Source organism: Microtus ochrogaster, chromosome 2 (genome assembly GCF_000317375.1).
Source record: "Microtus ochrogaster isolate Prairie Vole_2 chromosome 2, MicOch1.0, whole genome shotgun sequence".
Classification (NCBI taxonomy): domain Eukaryota; kingdom Metazoa; phylum Chordata; class Mammalia; order Rodentia; family Cricetidae; genus Microtus; species Microtus ochrogaster.
In genome coordinates, this window is record NC_022010.1 from 21,110,613 (window position 1) to 21,130,789 (window position 20,177).

General features: G+C 42.7%; 1 protein-coding gene across 6 annotated transcripts in view; it reads left to right on the forward strand.

Moving 5' to 3' along the window:
• Cux1 (cut like homeobox 1) overlaps window positions 1-20,177 on the forward strand; it is a 333,866-nt gene that overhangs the window by 153,197 nt on the left and 160,492 nt on the right. For all 6 annotated transcript variants that reach the window (XM_005344582.2, XM_005344581.2, XM_026784688.1 and 3 more), the window contains exon 3: window positions 10,517-10,564. In XM_005344582.2, coding sequence (XP_005344639.1) covers window positions 10,517-10,564 — 48 coding nt within the window. The remainder of the gene's footprint in view (window positions 1-10,516; window positions 10,565-20,177) is intronic.

Below are 20,177 nucleotides of genomic sequence, written 5' to 3' on the forward strand. Positions count from 1 at the left end.
ATATGCATTCAGCATAAAGAAGAGAAAATTAAACCAGCTATATCCTAAAAATGAGTATTAGCATGTGGCTTTTAGGCCTGTACAACCTTGATATTTGATATCATTTATATTCTACAGAGCTCACACCTTGAAAAATGAGTTGTGAAATAAGTAAATAATTGACAAAAATGTTTTAAGTAAATATGGTTTGGCATTGGGTTTGTAGTTGTGGGGCATGGTTTCTTTCTTACCTTCACTGACTGCATATTCATGCTTACTACATATTTTAAAACAATTGGGGTTGAAGAGATGGCTCAACAGTTAAGAGCACTTGAGTTCGCAGCACTCATATTATGGCTTACAAAACAGCCAATAACTCCAGCTCCAGGGAATCCAACATCTGGCCTCAGGGCACTTACATACATGTGTACAAATATGCATGCAGTAGTTTGAATATGAATGGTCTGCATAGCTCATGTTTGAATACTTGGTCCCCTGTTAGTGGAACTGTTGGGGAAAGGATTAGGGAAGGTGACCTTGGAAGAGGTGTGTCAGTAGGAACCTCATTGGTTAACTCCAGGTCAGTAAGAGACCCTGTCTCAAAAAACAAGGTAGATGGCACCTAAATATTGACAGTATACCTACACATACACACTGAAAGAAGAAGAAAAGAAAGAAAAAACTGAAAAATATTGGGAAAGACAAACAAGACTCATTTTGAGAACAGATTGCAGAAATCTGAGGTGGCTTTCTTGTTTTTCTCTTCCTGGCCCTCTGTCTACCAAGCTGTGTCTGCAGCATGTGCCTCCTCTAGGACCCAATGATTTGGGAGCTGGGCAAAGACAGGCGAGTGTTTTCACACTCTCCCAAGTGGGGATGCTAGGCCACAGATGTTTTAAAACATCTGACTTCTTTGTCTGTATTGTATATTGGTCCTCAGAGCAGAAACATGGTTTTGAACTCCCAGCAGCCATTAGTTTTCAGATGAAATAGCCATTTCTCAGCATTTTATTTTCATTAAATTGAGAGCAATAGAGGATAGGATGTGGCTCAGTTGGTAGAGTGAGTTCCATAATCAGGCATGGTGATGCACACCTGTAAACTCAACATTCAGGAGGGGGAGACTGTAGGATCAGGAGTTCCAGGTCATCTTCAGCTATATAGTATGTTTTGAGGCCAGCGGGAGCCATATCAAGATTTTTTGGGAGGGAGGGAGGCAGGGAGACAAAGAGGGTAGGCAAGGTCTATCGGTGTTGACCATGCTAGAGAAGAATATGGAAGTTTGTAACAATATTGGAGTAAGGATATTAGAGCTTCCAGAAAACTCTACTTTTGAGAAATGCCAAAATAGCAAGAAGTTTTAACTCGGACTTGCTACAGGGTCTTGAAAAAGCCAGGATTCCCAAGACACTAGCTAAATGAACCCTTGCCTTTCAACACTCAGGTTCTGCAATAGGCCAGGCAACTGTCATGCACCCTCCAGTCATTTTTTTACAGTGTAACCCATGCCCATCTGGAACCATCCCCTTCTCCTTGATTTGTTTCTTTTCAAATCTGACAGACATTATGGGTGGGACGCAAGTGATGCTGGATCTTCAGCAGTGAACCTGGCAGAGCTGCTATTGCTTGGGAACTCAGTGTCTCTGTCCTTTATGTCCGTCACTGACTAACTTTACCACTTACCCACTAGAGTCCCACACCTGATCTCCACACCTCCAGTCACTCTGTGACTCCAGGAAACTCCCCTTACCCAGTGTTACTAGGATAGTGCTAAAGTCACATCTATCACATTTGAGATTCTCCACCAGAACATAAAATGCTTTAAATGGGGCAAAGAAATTTAAATGGGAAGAAATTATAGCACGAGTGAGTTTCTCTTTTTCGAGATAATCTTATTTAATAACCAAAACCTCACAAAGATGTACATTTTATCTGGAGACAAAGGCAACATGGCAGGGTCTGCATCATGGTAATTACATGTTTGGGTTTCGTTCTTTAAAATATGTTTCTATTATTTCAGTTTAGGAAAAAGACTGTTCATCTATTCCATTGCTGGGTGGCCCATCCACTGTGAAAATAGGTCAAGAACTGTAATCTAACTCGACTACTGATAAATAATTAAAGCTAATGGAATTTTCGTAAATCTGTGAACTAAATTCTCTGAGTTGCTGCCAGGTCATACTGAATGCTGTTGTAGAGAGAGATTTTTTATTTAACACCCCAGTTTAATTGACATTTAAAACTACTCCTTCACCTCACAGAGACTGGAAAGGGTATGTGCTCATCTATAAAAGCATCTGAAAGCTTGAAGCCCATCAATAGCCACGCCATTCACCTTCAGGTGATGAGATAGGAAGTGAAGGCTCCTGCATCCTGGGACAAAGGGAAACTTCACTTCTCAGCAAACTCTTTTTCAGTTGAACTCTGCAATTGAAGTATCATATCTTGTTTTAACTACCTTCTACTCGGGGTTGGTGAAGTACTTGCAATGCAAGCATGAGGACCTGAATTGATCTCAAGAACTCATGGTAAAAGTTGACTGTGTTGGTTCATGCCTGCAGTCCCAGATTTGAGGAGGACCCCTAGAATTTGCTGGCAGCCAGTCTAACTGAATCAGCAAGCTCCAGGTTCAACAAGAGCCACTGTTCAAAGAAAAGGTGGAGAGTGATTGAGGAAGTCACTATCAACCTCAGGCCTCCACTCATAAGCTTCACACCTGGCCTGCGTTCTTGGCTGTGTTGATAAAGGGGAATCATGGGTGTTGTAAATGACACCAGGAATAAATGCTTGGAGCTAATTTCCCTTTACAGGGAGCTATGATGCTCTGCACCTTCATGGATTGTTGTGAGGATGGATGGCTTACTTCTTAAGACAGCAGGCCCCTTATTATTGTTTAGTGGTCCTGGCCTGTAACCTCGGCACTCAGGAGGAAGGAAGCAGGAGGATCATAAGTTGGAGGCCAGCATGAGCTACACAATGAGGTATGAGGTCTGCTGTCCATCTGTCTGTCTCAGACACACACACATACCAAGAAGGAAAAGTTGGGGATGTGGGGGGCAATCTTGTTGTTACTTTTAAGGAAGGGGAAATTGGTTTGTTCTTTTTCAAGAAGCTGTACTTTTTTTTAGAGGGCTGTATTAACTTCGTATGTACTCACTTTCTTGTACTTGTCAATAATGAATCCAGATTTTTTAAAATGATTCTATATATAGAAATGTCTAGATTACAGAATAAATCATCCTGTTTAAATTGCTCCTACCTAGCATACGAATGTTCTGGAATCTGAGTTTTTTGGATTTCTCTCTCTCTCTCTTTCTTTCAGAAGAGTTTTTGTATCTCAGGCTGGGTTGGAGCTCACTACAAATGCCTGATCCTCCTGCCTCCAGCTCACAAGTGCCATATTTATAGCCATACATCATTACACCCGGCTTATGTGGTATTAGAGATGGGACATAGAGCTTCAGGAATGCTAGACAGGCATTCTGCCAACTGGGCTGCAGTCCTAGCCATGCTTTCTGTATTTGTAAAAAGCCCTAGGATTTGATAGGTGCACTGTCCACTGTGACAAGGACTAGAATCCCACTCCCTCTTTTCTAGAAAGGAACTCTAGCAGTTCCTTCTGGACAGCCCCTGTGCAGTGTGACTCATGAGTCAGATGGCACTGGCGACACTGGACAGAGGAAGGAGCCTGGAGACCATGTGTCAGGCACTGGGAGGAGGGCCAGGAGAGCCTAGCCCTACATCTTCAGCCACTTTCAGAGGAGAGGAGGGCTGCGTGAGAAGAAACTTCAGCCATTTCCACCTCCTCTTCTCCAGGGTTCATTGTTCTAGAGCTGAGGATTTGGGGAGCCGTCCACTTGACGTCTCACTAAAGCAAACTCCTAGTAAAGTAAGCACCTGCTAATTTTCTTCCCCTTTCTTCTCCCCTGCCCCTTTTCCTTTTTTTCTTTTTTAAAGACAGAGTCTCCTAAAGCCCAGTCCTATTTAGAATGACCCTAAATTGGTCCTCCTGCTTCCACTCCCTGAGTGCTGGGTTTGCAGGTGTGCATCACACCTGACTGTGGTGCTGAAAGCAAACCCAGGGCTTTATGGATGTTAAGCAAGCATTATATGGAATGAGCTGCATCCCCAACCACTTAATCAAACTTTCCTTTTTTTATTTAAAAAATTTTATTTTGAGATACAGTTTGACCATGTACATTAGGCTGACCTCAAAGCTTTGACTCTCAACTTTCCTGCCTCAGCTTCTTTAGTCCTGGGATTACAGCTTATGGAATGTAATGTAAAGCATTGTAATTGTAAACCACCAATGCCTGGTTTAAGTGAAATGCCTACCAAGTATTACTAAGCAACGATGTTTTGGCCACTCTTCACCAGAGAGATTTCTACCAACGCTCAACACTTGCCCAGCTTGGTGGAAAATCCTGATGAGTTTCCTTTGAAAGGCAGGACAGGTGGTCTGAGTGTAGGATGGCCTGACTCTGACATTCCCAGGTGAACTTGACAACTGGCAAGTTCCACTGACCAGTTCAAAGGCTGTGGCTTCAAAGGGCAGCCCTGACTCCATTCTCCTAACTCTCTGCCAGTTCTGTGATTGCTCAGCAGAAGGCCCATTGTCTTGGAGAGAGATATAATTGATCTATTTCAAATATTCACAGGACCAGGTGAGTAGCACCACCCCTTAAGACTCATTATGCCTGTTACAATCATCACTACTTCTCTCTTCCTAGTCTCACCCCTCATTCCTGCCTATAAATCAAGTCATGAATACTTGTATGTATCTCAGAAGACCAGGACCCTTCCTTTTTTGTTTAATACAAAATATCGCAATAGTCTCTAAAATAGGAGTTACTATATAGTTTTTTTTAGATTAAAAAAAAAGCAGTGACTTGCAGCCTATTATTTGTACTGTGTTAAATTTTGAAGTAATCCTATTTTGTCAGGTATAATACTTAGATTTTTGTGTGTTTTGTCCATTTTAGAATCAGGGTCAATATAAATGATGATGACCATTGAAATATAAAAGCACTTGTTTCTGCAGTTTAGAATAATGGTGTGTCTTGCATTTGGTGCTATTAGTTTTAGCACGGTAGGCTATATAAAAATGTGCTTTGGGGGCTGGAGAGATGACAGCATTTAAGACCAATGGCAAAGGACCTGGGTTCAAGTCCTAGCTCCGACATGGCAGCTAACAATTGTATGTAACTTCAGTTTCAGGGGATCTGATGCCCTCTTCTGGCTTTCTCAGGTACCAGGCATACATGGTACACAGACAACATGCAGTCAAATAATAAAAATAAAAATTTGAAATGTGCTTTGAACATATATTTAGGACATTTTCATTTTTAAAAAACATACATATTGTATGTGTGTGTGTGTGTGTGTATGAGAGAGAGAGAGAGAGAGAGAGAGAGAGAGAGAGAGAGAGAGAGAGAGAAAGAGAAAGAGAGAGAGAGAGAGAGAATTTGGTTAGTTCTTTCTTTCCATACAAACTCTGGAGTTGAACTTGAGTTGCCAGGCTTGGCAGCAAACTCATTTACTTTCCTGGTTCTGTAAGACATTTTCAGTCAGAATTTCCTTTGTGGGGTGTGTGTGTTGGGGATCATCTATTCATGTACATGTGAAGGTCAGTGGACTACCTCGGGTGTCATTCTTCAGGAGCTATCCACCTTGGTTTTTGATACCAGGTCTCTTCCTGGCCCAGAGATCTCCAAGTAGGCTAGGCTGGCTGGCCAGCAAGCCCCAGAAATCTGCCTGTCTGTGTCTTCCCAGTGTTGGGACCACAAGTTCACACCACCATCCCTGACTAAGAGTTTTCTGGCTTTGAGGTTTTGATAATGAAGGCAAAGTGAAGACTTCATAAAGTCCTAATAAATGATGTTTTCCAGTCCTATGTGGCTATGTGACATGTCACCTCACCTTAAATATTTCTGAGTGTCCTTTGTGAAAACCAGTTTTCCGTTTTGACCAGCTTTTCAAACACATTGACACAAGAAGAAAATGTGAGCTAAAATTAAGGAGCGAAGAAAGGTGGGCCCCAACTCTGAACAAGGCAAATCTGGATCCTGAGGTGATACTTAAGCCGGAGGTCTGAGGGGCTGGAAGCAGGAGAGATGTCACAAGGGACTAGAGACCTAAGACCTCAAAGAAGGGACAGAGTCTTCCAGTAACTTCTTCTGGGCCTCAGATTAACAAACAGTCCAGGTCCATGAGGGCCTTTGAGTACATGTTTATGGAGACCACACACCTCCTAAATGCAGGGCTAAGAACATAGTTAGAGCATTCTTTGTATTTTATCTCTTTTCCTTTTAAGCCAGAGTGACTGTCTCAACCAACTTTTTTTTTTAAAAAAGATTTATTTATTTTCTTATTTATGTATGTGAGTGTTTTGTCTGTATGTATGTATGTGCACCACATGCCTGATGCTTACAGAGACAAGAAAATGGCTTCAGATCACCTGGAACTAGAGTTACAGATGGTTGTGAGCACCATGTGGGTGCTAGGAGTCAAACCTAGGTAATCTGAAAGGGCAACATGTACTCTCTTAACTGCTGAGCCAACTCTCCAGCCCAAAATAATGAAAATTGTTTCTGCATAGAAGTTTCTCTGGTAATGTAACCTTTTATGCTATATGCTCAAGAGAGAGGGCCAAACAAATCGTTTTGGCCTTTTCCAACAGACATCTGATAGTAATCTCTTCAAGGGCATGTCTTTCCCCTAATTAAAAAATGCATTTACCATATGTATATGTGTGTATATATATGTTGTGATTATAGGTAGTGTAAGTATAGGTAGTATAGGTTTGTGTAGAGGTCAGAGGTCAATCTCATGCTATTCCTCAGGAATTTTCCATCTTGCTTTTTGAAACAAGGCTTCTAACTAGCATGTGTGTCACAGTGAGTCAGCTTGACTGGCAAACCCCAATATGTCCAGGGATTCTCCATGCCCAGCCTTTTACCAGGGTGCTAGGGATCAAACTCAGGTCCTCATGGTTGCACGGCAAGCAGCTAACTGACTAAACTATCTCCTCATGCGGTGTTCCCACAAGAGCACCTCTTTCTGTGATTAAGACCTGTTTTGCTTTTTGTTTAGTGAGGATACGAGATGGAACAAAAATTGATAATGCTGAAAAACCCTTAACTCAAATCAGTGTTCAACTCTATTCTTAGGGCTTTTAAACAGATGTCAGTTACCATTCCAGTGTGGTTTCAATCAACCTGAACCCCACCACCTTTCTTCAGTTGGCAATTGTCACAATGGTTGCAACAGTGGTGACCCAAGACCAGAAGCAGCAGAGATTGTGGTTTCAGTGGCTGTCTGGAATATAAAGGGCACCATGCTTTAAAAAGAGGATAAATCACTTCCTGTCCATGCTAACTGATGGTGACAGAGTCCCGTAGGCCAGAACTGAGCAGCTTTGAGTCTCTCTCCTTAGTTTAGTAACAAACCAGATAATATTTGCAGGCAGCAGATTGAGATAAGGCATTTCTCAAACTGCTGAGAAATAAAATTAGAATGGGTGACTTTTAGCTGGTGGTTTGAAGTGCATCTGTGTCAGTTTGTGTGAGACATGTGAATACATAGTCATTTCTTCTTCCCATCAGCCTTTGGGAAGGATAGGGAGTGCACATGCACCTGTGTGCACACAGATACACATCTGGCTTTAATATCAAAAGGTTGCTTCAGGGACTGGGATTGTGGCCCAATTGGCAAAGCCCTGGATTCCATCCCCAGATCACACCAGCGTGGTATGTATATTCCTGTATTCTCAGCATCCATGAGGTAGAGGCAGGGGGATTGAGGAGTTCAAGATTATCCTTAACTACATCGAGTTAAAGTCCAGTGAGATCCTATTTTAAAAAGCCCCAAATAATTAGAAAGGGGGAGTGGCAAGCCTGTCCTGAGAGGTGTAGCTCTCTGGCCTTCCTAGAACCCTGTTAGGATGCAGAGATAATTCTATTACCTCCTTGCTTCAGGCAGTAGTTTTCTTGTAAGGCCAACTTTATACCAAGAGGTGGGCTTGGGGAGCCCAGGGACTACCTGGATTTGAGCCCCCACTGACCCATGAAAGGCTCCCATGTCCCTTTCTCTGCTGTGGTCCCCATGTTGGGGGCTCTTCATTTCTGTCATTGTGTAACCTTACCCAGCTTTTCTCTTAATCCTCTGAATGAGGCTTTATAAGAGAGGACCTGACTGGTACAACTCAGTTGGACTTGAGCTTGCCATCCTCCTGAGTCAGCCTCCCTTGTGCACAAGTCACTACACATGACTTTCATAAGCCATCTGAGTGACACACGTGTCCATCAGTACCATGTTACTCTTTTGGTGGCTACTACATTATGCCATTCCACACTTGTGGTGATTTAATTCTTTATACAATTTTAGCTTAGTGTGAATTAGAGAGGAACGTCGGTGGGGAGACTGAGTTCAGTTCCTAACGCGTCCAGCTCCCTGACCTTAGACAAATTCCTCCCCTTCTAAGCTGTGGACATCCTTCTGTTCAATGTTCCAAGCCATGGTGTAGATGGGATCACTGGGCAAAGGTTAAGGACTGCTGGTGCCCTGTTCCTCCCTGTCCTTTCCCCTTATGCTTTAACTAAAGGTTCAACACATTTGCTATGGATTTGCTATGGCAGCTTCCAAACCTACTCCAGCTGTTCTCTGTTCCCTGGAGCTTCCCAGCTGCTAAATCTAGTCTTGTCTTCCCTTGGTCCTTTGCTCTGCAGCTTTCTGTAGAAGCAACACCCTTCTCTTGGGAACTCCTTCTGTTTAGCTCTGCATTCTCCTGGCTGTCTTAGAGTTCTTGTCTGCATCTTAATGTCTCCCATTGACCCTCCCTCCCAGGAGAGTACTGATTTGTAAATGCATCTCTTGGCATGAGCTACCCATAATAGAGATGGTCAACCACCTGTGGCAAAGGACGTGCCACCAGGCCCTGTGTCTCCTCCCCGCTGAGCCATGTAGCAAATATCCAGTATACTAAGACTTAATGTAAAGTGATTGTGAACACCACATGAGTTCTTATATAGCTCAGACTGACCTTGAACTTAGCAAGTACTGGAAGTACGAGTGTGCTCCACTACATCCAATGCTCATTAGAAAGATGACTCAGTGGTTAAAAGTGCTTGCTGCTCCTGCAGAGGGCCAGGTTTCTGTTCACAGGTGGTTAACTACTACCTGTAACTCTAGTTCCAAGAGATCCAGCACCCTCTTCTGGCCTCTGTGGGCACCTGCCTGCAGGTACAAAGATAGATGCAAAATGATAAATGAATAAAATTAATTTTTTATAAGAAGGGCTGTATAATTCCAGCCCTTGGGAGGTGGAAGTTCAAGGTTATCCTGAGCTACATAATGGTTTAGATGAGAGTTTGTCTCAAAAACCAAACAAACCCAAGAAACACAAATCTTTCTCCTGTCATTCTTGCTTTTAATCTTTCTTTGCCCTTCACTGTTAGATTTTTATCCTGTCCTTCTGGAAGGGGTGGTGGGCTGAACAGAATAATGTTTTATTCCCATTGCTACCATCTGCTTATAACAACAGGAATACATCATCTAACACCGCTGGAGGGTAGGAATCCAGAACAGGATTTACGAGGTGGACAAAGAGGTGCCAGCAAAGGCTGCATTCCTTCCAGAAGCTTTGGGGAGGTCTGGTTCCAGCCTGTGCCAGTTCTGCCAGGCTATGCTTCTCCTCTGGCCAGGACCCCACATCTTCCTGTACTCCCAATCTCAGCTTCAGTGTCAGAGTCCCCTCCTGACTCCCTCTTGGAAGGACTCCTGTGTTTCTCTTGGGTACTCTAATGACATTAGTCCCATCTGGATGGTCCAGGATTCTCCATCTCAGGATTGTTAACATAATCACAGCTGCAATGTCACTTTACTGTGTGAACTCACGTATTCGCAGGCCTCAAGATATCTTTTGGGGACCATTAGTCTCCACAGGTAGCAATGTTTGTGTAAAAAAATAAAAAAGCCTGTGAATGCATCTCATTGCTTTCTGTCATTGAACATAGTGTAAAAATACAGGAATCATCCAGTGGAGGAGCAAAAAATAATGGTTTCTCCACATGTATGAATGCAGCCCTTAGGAAACTATGGGTAAGGGAGGTGACTCAGTGGGTAAAATGTCTTGCCATGTGAGCATGAGGATCTGAGTTTGATCCCCAGCACCCACATAAAAGCTGGATGTGTAGGGCCATGTACTTAATAATACCAGTGTTGGAAGGCAGAGACACTGGTGCCTCTCTGGCCAGAAAGCCTAGCTGAATCAACTCCAGGCCACTGAGAGACCCTGCCTCAAAAAGTAAGCATAGAACAAGTGAGGAAGACACTCATCTCACATGAACATGTACATATGCCACACACACAACATGTGCATGTTAGAAGTTACACTGTTTTGTTTCATTTTGTCTTAGAACAAGGCCTTGCTTTGTGATTTTCTGTGGTAATAATCTGCACAGAGCCTTCGTAGGAATTCTAACCCATGTTGTTCTTCTCTTTCTTCCCATGGCTGTTTCCTGACCTCCTTTCCACCCAGGATTTGCGCAAGCAGGTAGCACCACTGCTCAAGAGCTTCCAAGGGGAGGTAAGTGAGCCTTTATGTTCACTTTTGCTCAAGCCTCCTTTTGTTTTTGTGTTGGTTACTTTTCTTATTACTGTGACAAAACACCTGACAGAAGCAACTTAAGGAAGGAATGTTGGTTGTGGCTCACAGTTTGAAGGTGCAGTCTGCGTCATGGTGGGAAGGGATGGCAATAGTAGCATAAGGCATCTTGGTCACATCCTCATTCAGGAAGCATAGACATGAATGCTGATGCTCAGCTTACTTTCTTCTTTTTATTCAGACTGGGTGAGAAGCTGTGGAAATGGTACTGAATGTGTCTTACTTCCTGAAAACCCTTCCACTCTCCGCTTTCCCTGATGTCTCCCCAACAGACAGGCTGTTAAGATGAAAGTAGATCAGAAATACCTTTAGAAAAAGCCAATAATAACTGTTGTCTTTGATTGAAAAGTTTGAAATTTTATAATCATAATGATTACATGTAATTATTTTGGCAAAGTCATCAAATTTAACTCATGTTGAAATTAGATTGATTGATTGCTGTACTTAATTTTCTGTTTCACAAGCCCAGACAATTAATTGGGAGCAGGAGTTAACCTCACTCAGTGTTCAATCCAACTTGAAGCATGTCTACTCCAACAGTAATTTAAATAATCCCTCATAACCAGGCCTGGTGAAGCATTCTTGTAATCCACCCAGCACTCAGAAGACTGAGATAGGAGGATTTCGTTCTAGATCTCAGCTACATAGTGTGTTCCAGTTCAGCCTATGCTATATGGCAATACCTTGTCTAAGTACAAACAAACATATTCACATCTGGGACATACAGAGGTCAGATTCCCTGGAACTGAAGTTACAAATGGTTATGGGCCACTATGTGGATGCTGGGAGCAGAACTTTGGTCTCCTACAAAAGCAACAAATGCTCTTAACTAACCTAAGCCACCTCTACAGCCCGTTAATCTTTTTAACCTACTGAAGCTTTGATATATTTCTTCACTTTGATTCTTTACATTGTCTTAACCTTTTTTTACTAGTAAAATGGGTTATCAACTGTGTGAGTTGTTTTTTGAAAAACCAACCTTGAGCTGAGTGGTGGTGGCGCACCCCTTTAATCCCAGCACTCAGGAGGCAGAGGCAGGTAGATCTCTGAGTTTGAGACCAGCCTGGTCTACAAGAACTAGTTCCAGGACAGGTCCCAAAGCTACAGAGAAATCCTGTCTTGAAAAACCAAAACCAACCAAGCAAACAAACAAACAAACAAACAAACAAAAAAAAAACCCAACGTTGAGTATGTTCATTTGGGTACTTTTTTGTTTATTTCTGTTTTATCCTTTTATCTATTTGATTTATAATCATAGGTAAACTGTACTGTAATACTTTTTGAAAGCTTTTGCTTAGCTCGAGTTTTCCACACTTTTATTTGTCTTCTAATAAGACTGTGAGGTTTTACCTAAAGTTTTCTCCCAGGTTCCACACTAGTGCTGCCAGTAGCTCCCCGATCTTGCACCTTCCAGGCCACACCTTTCTCAGAGAGGACAAGGAGAGAAGAGAAAATTCTAGAAATGACCTTTTCTTGCAGGGAGTACATTGCCTTAGTCAGGGAATCACAGTCCTTATAGAGCACCACGGATGATGCCGCCAAGGTCCCACTTGAAGAAACAGTGAGCTTCTTGGGCTTACATACAAAGTATATAATAATAATATAAAAACAAAAAGCGAGAAGCCTGGATAACCCTAAAGCTACTACAGCACCACAGAATCTCACCCCAAATGGACAGCAACATCCCTGTAGCTACATAGGAGTCCCAACTTCCACAGTCTGTGTACCCCGTGCCACATGTACAAAGCCACATGCGATTGGAACAGAATTGTATGCAAATATCTGAGAAATGTAAGAGGAAGTGACTAAGTGTGCAGTGACTCCCAAAACGTCTTCTGTGATGGATACCAGTTTTTAGGCTCCATCTTGAAGGCCACTTACAAGTCATCACGGCTGCTCTGTTGAAGATAATGGCAGTGATGCTAGGAGCAAAGCACTATAGAACAGAGTGCACACAGCTCTCTCTAAGAGAGTTCTGTCGGCATTCATGGGATAGACAGAAAATTCTTAACTTATCCTCTGAAGCCACTATAACCTTGACGTCAGAATCAGACAAGAACTGAACAAGAAGGAAAATCAACGTCATTCTTATTTAGCTATAAATAAATACTTTAGGAGCTCCAAGAAAAGTAAGTGGAAGCCACTAGGCCTGTTGTATCCCTAAAATAGTTTTATTTAACAGTAGACAATCACATTATTATTACTTTATAACATGGCCAGATTAATGGAGAATTGCCATTTCACTAAATATAAGAAAATATTTTGATAAAAATCTCTTCAAGAGGATTGGTTAAAAGCAGCTGTTGCAAAGGACCTGGGTTCAGTACCCAGCATCCACATGGCAGCTCGTGACCACCTGTACTCCAGTTCTAGGGGATCCAGAATTCTCTTCTGCCTTCACAGGCACGAGGCACATAAGTGGTATACAGATATATTATCAGGCATACTCATGAATAAAATGAATAACGTTAAAATTTTTAAAAAATGATTAAACAGAAACTATTAGCAAGCTATAAATAGAAACTTTTTTAACCTTGCAAAAAACTGCCTATGTGCTCCAACAATAGTCATTCAACCTACTTGTGTTAGAAACAATTTCCTTTACAACCAAGAACTAGGAAGATGGTTCAGTGGTACAGTACTTGTCTAGAATCTCCCAGCAAGGGACAGAGTGGGACAGGGTTATGGCTCAGTGGTAGAGCTCTTAAATGGGATGCATAATGCCGTGGAGCTGATCCCTAGCACCAATAAGACAAATAGTAAGTAAATAAAGTATCTTTAATGGGGTCCCTGTAGAGCGCAAGAGAGAGCTCTAGCCACCTTGAGGATAGGTCAGACTGACTAATACCTTCTCCTGTGTGGCCCTCTGCCCTGGACCTCTTTCTTATCCAGCTCAGCTACCCTCAAGCCCTGGGCCCTTCTGGAGTAGTGGAAGGGACCAATGTGGCTAAGGTGGCAATGGGAATGGTGCATTTTAAAGATCTTAGAGCAAAACCCCAAGGCCGAACCAGCACAGGGTCCTCCTGGAGGTTGGCTGGGTGATGGCTCAATTAAAGGCACGCGGGACTGTGCTGAGGCAAGTAGGCCAGCTCTATAATTGAAAGCACATTTTCCCCTCCGAAGCCGCAGCTGGTTTAGCTCTGCTCATGCAGAAAAGGATATAACCTTGCATAACATAGGAAATGAACGGTTGAGAGAGAAGCCAAATTCAATTTTAGTCAGATATGTTGAGGCCGAGCCCATGATCTATGGGAGCCGGGGTCTGAGCAGCTCGCATGTGGAAAGGCGCGCACTCAGCACTCTATTAATCACGGCCGCCCGCCTGGCGCTGCCGCCCCTGTGTACAAGGGGCCACTGCGCCCGCGCTCCTCCTCAGTGCTGGAGAGCAGCCAAGCACTCCAGAAGTTAACCTCTTAAAGACCCAGAGCTGCTTTCTGTTGAATAAATGTAATTTTGTGGTCAGAAATAAATGCTTGTGATGTAGCAGGGAGCTTTGAAAACAACAGCGAGCCAAAGCTATTACAAATTGCTCCGTGTTGGGGAAGTCAACAGCACACATCAAAATTCCGCGTGTAAGGCAAATTGATTTCGGCCCAGAGCTCTGCAGCTATTCAATAAAAGTCCTATTAAACCATTGTGTGTAATGAACAATCCAGAGCAAATCTAATATTTTTAGAGGGTAATTATTTTTAACGTCCTCTCGGTAGCCATCACTAGATTTCTTGGATGTTTACAGTGGGTACTCAAATGGAGTGTTCTCTACCGAGCTGTCGTTTGGCCTCTGAGCTTGGAAATCCCTCTGCATTGGGCTCCAGCTGCCTAGCAGGCACCTGGCAGTCTCCTTGTGCCTAGAGTTAAGTGCTCCTCTTTACTGCTCCTCCAGGAAGATGTTCAGGGACTCTGGTGTCTCCCAGACACGTAGATGTCTGAGAAGTTTTGTAGGATCAGCCTGAACTGGTGGAAACAGACAAAATGGAGCTTAGGAAGCATGAGTAAGGTCAGTGCAATATTGGTAGTGTTCACATAGAACCTCAGGTAACAGAGGTAGGTGGCCTAATGCAAGAAAGTCAGATCCTGTGTGATCCAGAGACCCATGTCAGTATCCATGGGAACCATCCAGACCTGGCACGATGGGACATATCTGTTTTACTTTGGTTTCTTGATCATATGGGAATCATGGTGATTCACACAGCTAAGAAGGCTCACCTCAGTCCCACTCCTGTTCAGTTCATGGTGGATATGTAACTGCCTCACCAAGTCACAATTCAGTCTTCTGTCTAGACTGCGAGTTTTCAAAGACAGGGGCTGCTTATTCTTTCTTTGATTCAGTTATACTTATGTGTCAAGCCTTACCTGAACTACACCTTGATATGCAATAGCAGAAAGATTCATGCAGATACAGTTTTCAATGAGTTTAATGTGTGATCTGTGTCCAATGTTACACAGTGCTTGGTGAATGGTAGACCCTCATTAAATAAAAGATGCAAGGAAGAGGAATGACTAATGGATCATTGTGGTTGGGTAAAGGTAGATGGGTGGGTTAGTTAGATGGATTGGTGAGTGAGGTAGAAGGATGTTGTTCATTGGAATGAATAGATGGATTTATATGAGTGAGAATGGATGGGTAGATGAATGGGATGGATGGATTGATGGCTGTTGGTAAAGGCAGATGAAGGGCATGAATGGATAGATGTGTGCATATGGAAGAGAGTAGATGGACTGATGAATAGGATAGATGGATATTGGTGGGTAGGGTAGATGGATGAATAACTGAATGGGTAGGTGGACTGGAAGAGTTTATGGAAGAAGTAGTTGAGTGTCTGGATACATGGATGAATGAAAGGGGATGAATAGATGGATGATAAAGCAGATGGAGGGAGCTAGATGTATGGGGATGGGTGAATGACTTGATAGATTAATGGGAATGGATGGGTGGATGACTAAGAGGTTAGATGGGTTTATAGAGAGGGTGTATGAAATGGAATAGATAGATGGATAATTGAATAGATTGAGATTGGCAAGAATGCATGGATCAAACAGAAAATTTGTATTTTAGTTATTTTCTATTATTGTGATAACCAACCATGACCAAAAGGAATCTGCGGAGGAAAGGGTTTCATCTTACAGCTTGCAAGTCTAATAAAGGGAAGCCAGGACAGGAACTCAGAGGAAGGAACCTTTAGGCAGAAACTATGAGGACTGCTAATTGATATCTTGCTCTCTATGGCTTTTTCAGCCTGAATTACAGAACTCAGGGCCACCTGTCTAGTGTTGGCACCACGCACATGGGTTGTACCCTTCCATATTAATAATAATCAATAACACCCCCACAGTCTTGTCTGCAGGCCAGTTTTATAGAGGTATTTTCTCAATTGAAGTTCCTTCTTTATGGATGATTTTAGCTTATGTCATGTTGACAAATTTCTAACCAGCACATATAGATAGATAGATAGATAGATAGATAGATAGATAGATAGATAGATAGATAGATAGATAGATAGACAGACAGATATCTGCATGGGTGAAAGTAACACTTTTACTATATAATAATAAATTAAAAACATCCCCATGAGTAAAAAGGCTTTATCTTCTGTCAGCTTCTGTACTTAACCCAACTCATGGATATTAAGATAAGAGTACTAGTCCTAAAGTTAGTAAGTTTAAGACCTGGTGCCCCTGACTGTGACATTGGCAAAATCAGCTGACTTCTCAGTGCCTCTGCCAATTCAAATGATGAACATGAGGGCTCAGTGGAATAGATCTGGATGAGAATTAGAACAGTATTTATAAACCTGGCATGGTAGCAGTCCATGATTTCAGCACCAAGAGGGCCAGAGGTCCAAAGACATCCTTAGCTACCTAGAGAGCTACAGGCTAGCTTGCGCTATAAGAAACCATGTTGAAAGGGGAAAGGGAACAGGGAGGAGAAAGCAGTAAGAAGATAAAGGAAGAAAGGAAACAGTATTTGGGCATAAGAATAAGCCGATACTACTTCCCCCTACAAGCCTGAAATTAATCCTAGTCACATAGATTTGTTCAAATAGGAATATGGTCAAATTTTAATGACTTGCATGCCTGATTCTCTACATATCTTCTTTTGGAAAAGCTACATCTGTATGTTCATTAGGTTTCCCTAGAGTCCAATGACTCAATGCAACAATTCTATGAATGAGACTGAAACCAAGGATCAAATGGCCAAAAGGTCAGGTTCCCAGAGTGAACTTGAGAGCAGAGATCACTTAGAAATATAAGTGGCTGGGGGCATGGCTCAGTGGTAGAGCCCCTGCCTAGCATGTGTGAAGTCATGCGTTGAATCCTTAGCACTTCCAAAACTAAAGCAAGCTTTCTGCCATTGGATGATCTCATTGTTCTTGTCAACCTAAGTAACTCATTATGATGTAAGTATTTCTTGTTGGCTATACTCACCCTTCAGTGATCTATATGGTTTTCCTTACACCAGTACCACATTTAGTTAACAGGGTTTGTGGTAATTTATCAACTGGGAAGTATGAGTCTTCCAACTTTTTCCAGTTTCAAGATTTTTTTTTGTCTGATGAGGTCCTTGCATTTCCACACAGATTTCAGGATCAGTCTGTCATTTTTGGCAATGAAGCCAGCTGGGATTTTGGAGTGCAGTGTGTTGAATCTGTAAATCAGCTTTGTGGCTGTTATCATTGTCATAGTACTAAGTCTTCAATTCAGCAAAGACCTCCATTTAATTTAGTTTGTTTCTATAATGTTTTGTTGTTTTCAGAGTTAATTTTATACTAACTTTTTTTAAAAAAATTGTTTGAGGCCGGGCGATGGTGGCGCACGCCTTTAATCCCAGCACTCGGGAGGCAGAGGCAGGTGGATCTCTGTGAGTTCGAGACCAGCCTGGTCTACAGAGCTAATGCCAGGACAGGCTCCAAAGCCACAGAGAAACCCTGTCTCGAAAAACCAAAAAATAAAAAAAATAAAATAAAAATAAAAAAATAAAAAAATTGTTTGACAATTTCATATGTTTACAATGTAGTTTTCTTCTTTTTCTTTTTTTCTTTTTTCTTTGTTAAGACATTATCTCACCATGTAGCTCTGCCTGGCCTGAAACTCAGAGTATACAACTCACAGAGATCCACATGCCTCTGCATCCTAGCACTGGGATTAAAGACATGTTACACTATGCCCAGCTTTGCAATGTATCTTGATCATATCTGTCCCAAATCTGCCCCCTTCCACTCTTGCTCAGACCATCAATACTTTCCTTTCCCTCTGTAATGTCCTCTTTTTTGGTTGTTAATACCCACTGAATCCAGTAAGTGCCATCTGAGCGTGTATGTGGCCCTGCAGTCGAGCATGGGCCCTGCCCCTAGAGACAAATGACCCCCACACTCACACAAACCATCAGCAGCCAATAACTCTCCAGCTATGGGTGGAGCATTATGAGCTCCTCCCCCATTCGTGTTGGAACGTGGTTGGCTTAATCTTATGCGGTGACCAAAAGTGTTGCGAGTTCATAAGTAATATCTAGTAGACAGTGCTTCACAGCGTGCCTCCCCATCCTCTTGCTCTTAACATTCTTTCCAACTCCTCTTCCCAGAGTTCCCTGAGCCACAGAGTGCTTCATATGATTGTCGTCTTTAGGGCTAAGCACTCACAGTCAGTATTCTCAGCACCATAACCAGTTATGAACCTCTGCATTGATTGACAGCTACCTACTGCAGAAAGAATGTTTTCTGACCAATCTGGAGCTGCACTAATCTATGGGTATAAATATAAATATTTAAAAGGCAATTTGATTAAGACGCCTTTAATCCCAGCACTCGGGAGGCAGAGGCAGGCGGATCTCTGTGAGTTTGAGACCAGCCTGGTCTACAAGAGCTAGTTCCAGGACAGGCTCCAAAACCACAGAGAAACCCTGTCTCGAAAAAAACCACAAAAAAAAAAAAAAAAGGCAATTTGACAAAACAGCAGTGGTAGGTAACCCATTACAGTCTGTGACCTTCTAAGCCATGAGCGTTTGAACAGGTTTACAATGCCAGGCATGAATTTCTTCCTGTGGAGCAAGCCTCAAATGCAACCAGAGAGCTGCTGTGCCATTATTACACGAGTAAACACATCTTGTCTAGCACATTAGTATTGTAGCTTGCAGGGTGTATGTTTGGGTAAGTCAGTCCATTGATGACTTTTCTCCTCCAGCATCCTGCATAACATCTTTTGACACTTGATAGCCATCCAGTAGGGAGGAAGCTGTATGTCTTGCAACTAAAATTGGTGTCTTCATAAATAGGGACATAATGTCTAGTTATGGTGGGCAACTAAGAGCAGTGGAATAGATAACCTTGTGTTGCTTGGTGTGGGGGGGGGATCTCCTCTGACCAACAACTTTTAAGGAATTCTCCCATGTCTGGCATAAGCATTGTTTCTCCAGCCCCAGGGATTGTTGGGATTTTTGTTTTGTTTTTGGTTTTCAAGACAAGGTCTCTCTGTAGCCCTGGCTATCCTGGTACTTGTTTTGTAGAATAGGCTGGCCTCAAACTCAAGAGGTTCTCCTGTCTCTGCCTCCCAAGAGCTGGGATTAAAGGCGTGTGCCACCACTGCCTGGATGGAATTGTTTTTCTTAATGTCACTTTCAGATGCTTACTGTTAGTGTCATAAAGAGAGGTGACTTTAGTCTGTGCGTGGTGCTAAACATCTGTAATCCTAGCCTCACTCAGAGGGGTAAAGTTAAGAGGACTGTGAGTTTGAGAACAGTTGGAGCTGCATAGTGATATCTTATCTCAAAATGCCAGAAAAGGAAGGAGGATAGAGCTGTTGTTGTATTTGTTTTGTTTTGTATATTGTTCTTACATTGTTCTCCCGCCTTGTTGAACATTGTGTTTTGTTTGATTGAAATGGGGTCTCATACGTTGTAGGCAGGCCTCCTACTCACTATGTAACCAAAGTTGGCCATGTACTTCTGATACTCTTGCCTTCACCTCCCCAGTGATAAGATTATAGGCATGTACAACCATGACCAGTTTATAAGGTGCTGGGGATAGAACCCAGGGATTTATGCACGCTGAATGAACCAGCATTCTACCAACTGTTTTACTACCTCAGGCTACTACCCTCTCTGGGAATATTTTTCCACATTCATCCCATGGTTTTTAGTAGGAGATAAAAGTAAAAGTCTTCTGCTAGGTGAGGATTGTGAACCTCCCCATGCTGTTTTCATGGTAGGAATGAAGGAATGAATGAACTAGAGAGTGAGGCTGGCAGTTGGCTCCTCCCACCTCTGCACTGAGCCTGCCCACAGCAGTCTCCTGCCATTGGTGTGATCTGTGGCTTACCTTGCAGTTCTGGTTGAGCTTTAGGGAAACTGCAGGCAGCTAATCCTTCAGCCTCACACAGCTCTTCATCTGCATTGCTGAAAATGGAATGTCAGTGGTGACATAAGGGCCCCTCAGACTGCACGGAGAGGACATTAATTATCAGTTTGATTGTCTGCATTGTTCTTCCTCTGACACTTTACCCATACCTTTGCCTGTGGCCTCTCACTCTTAACCCATTCATT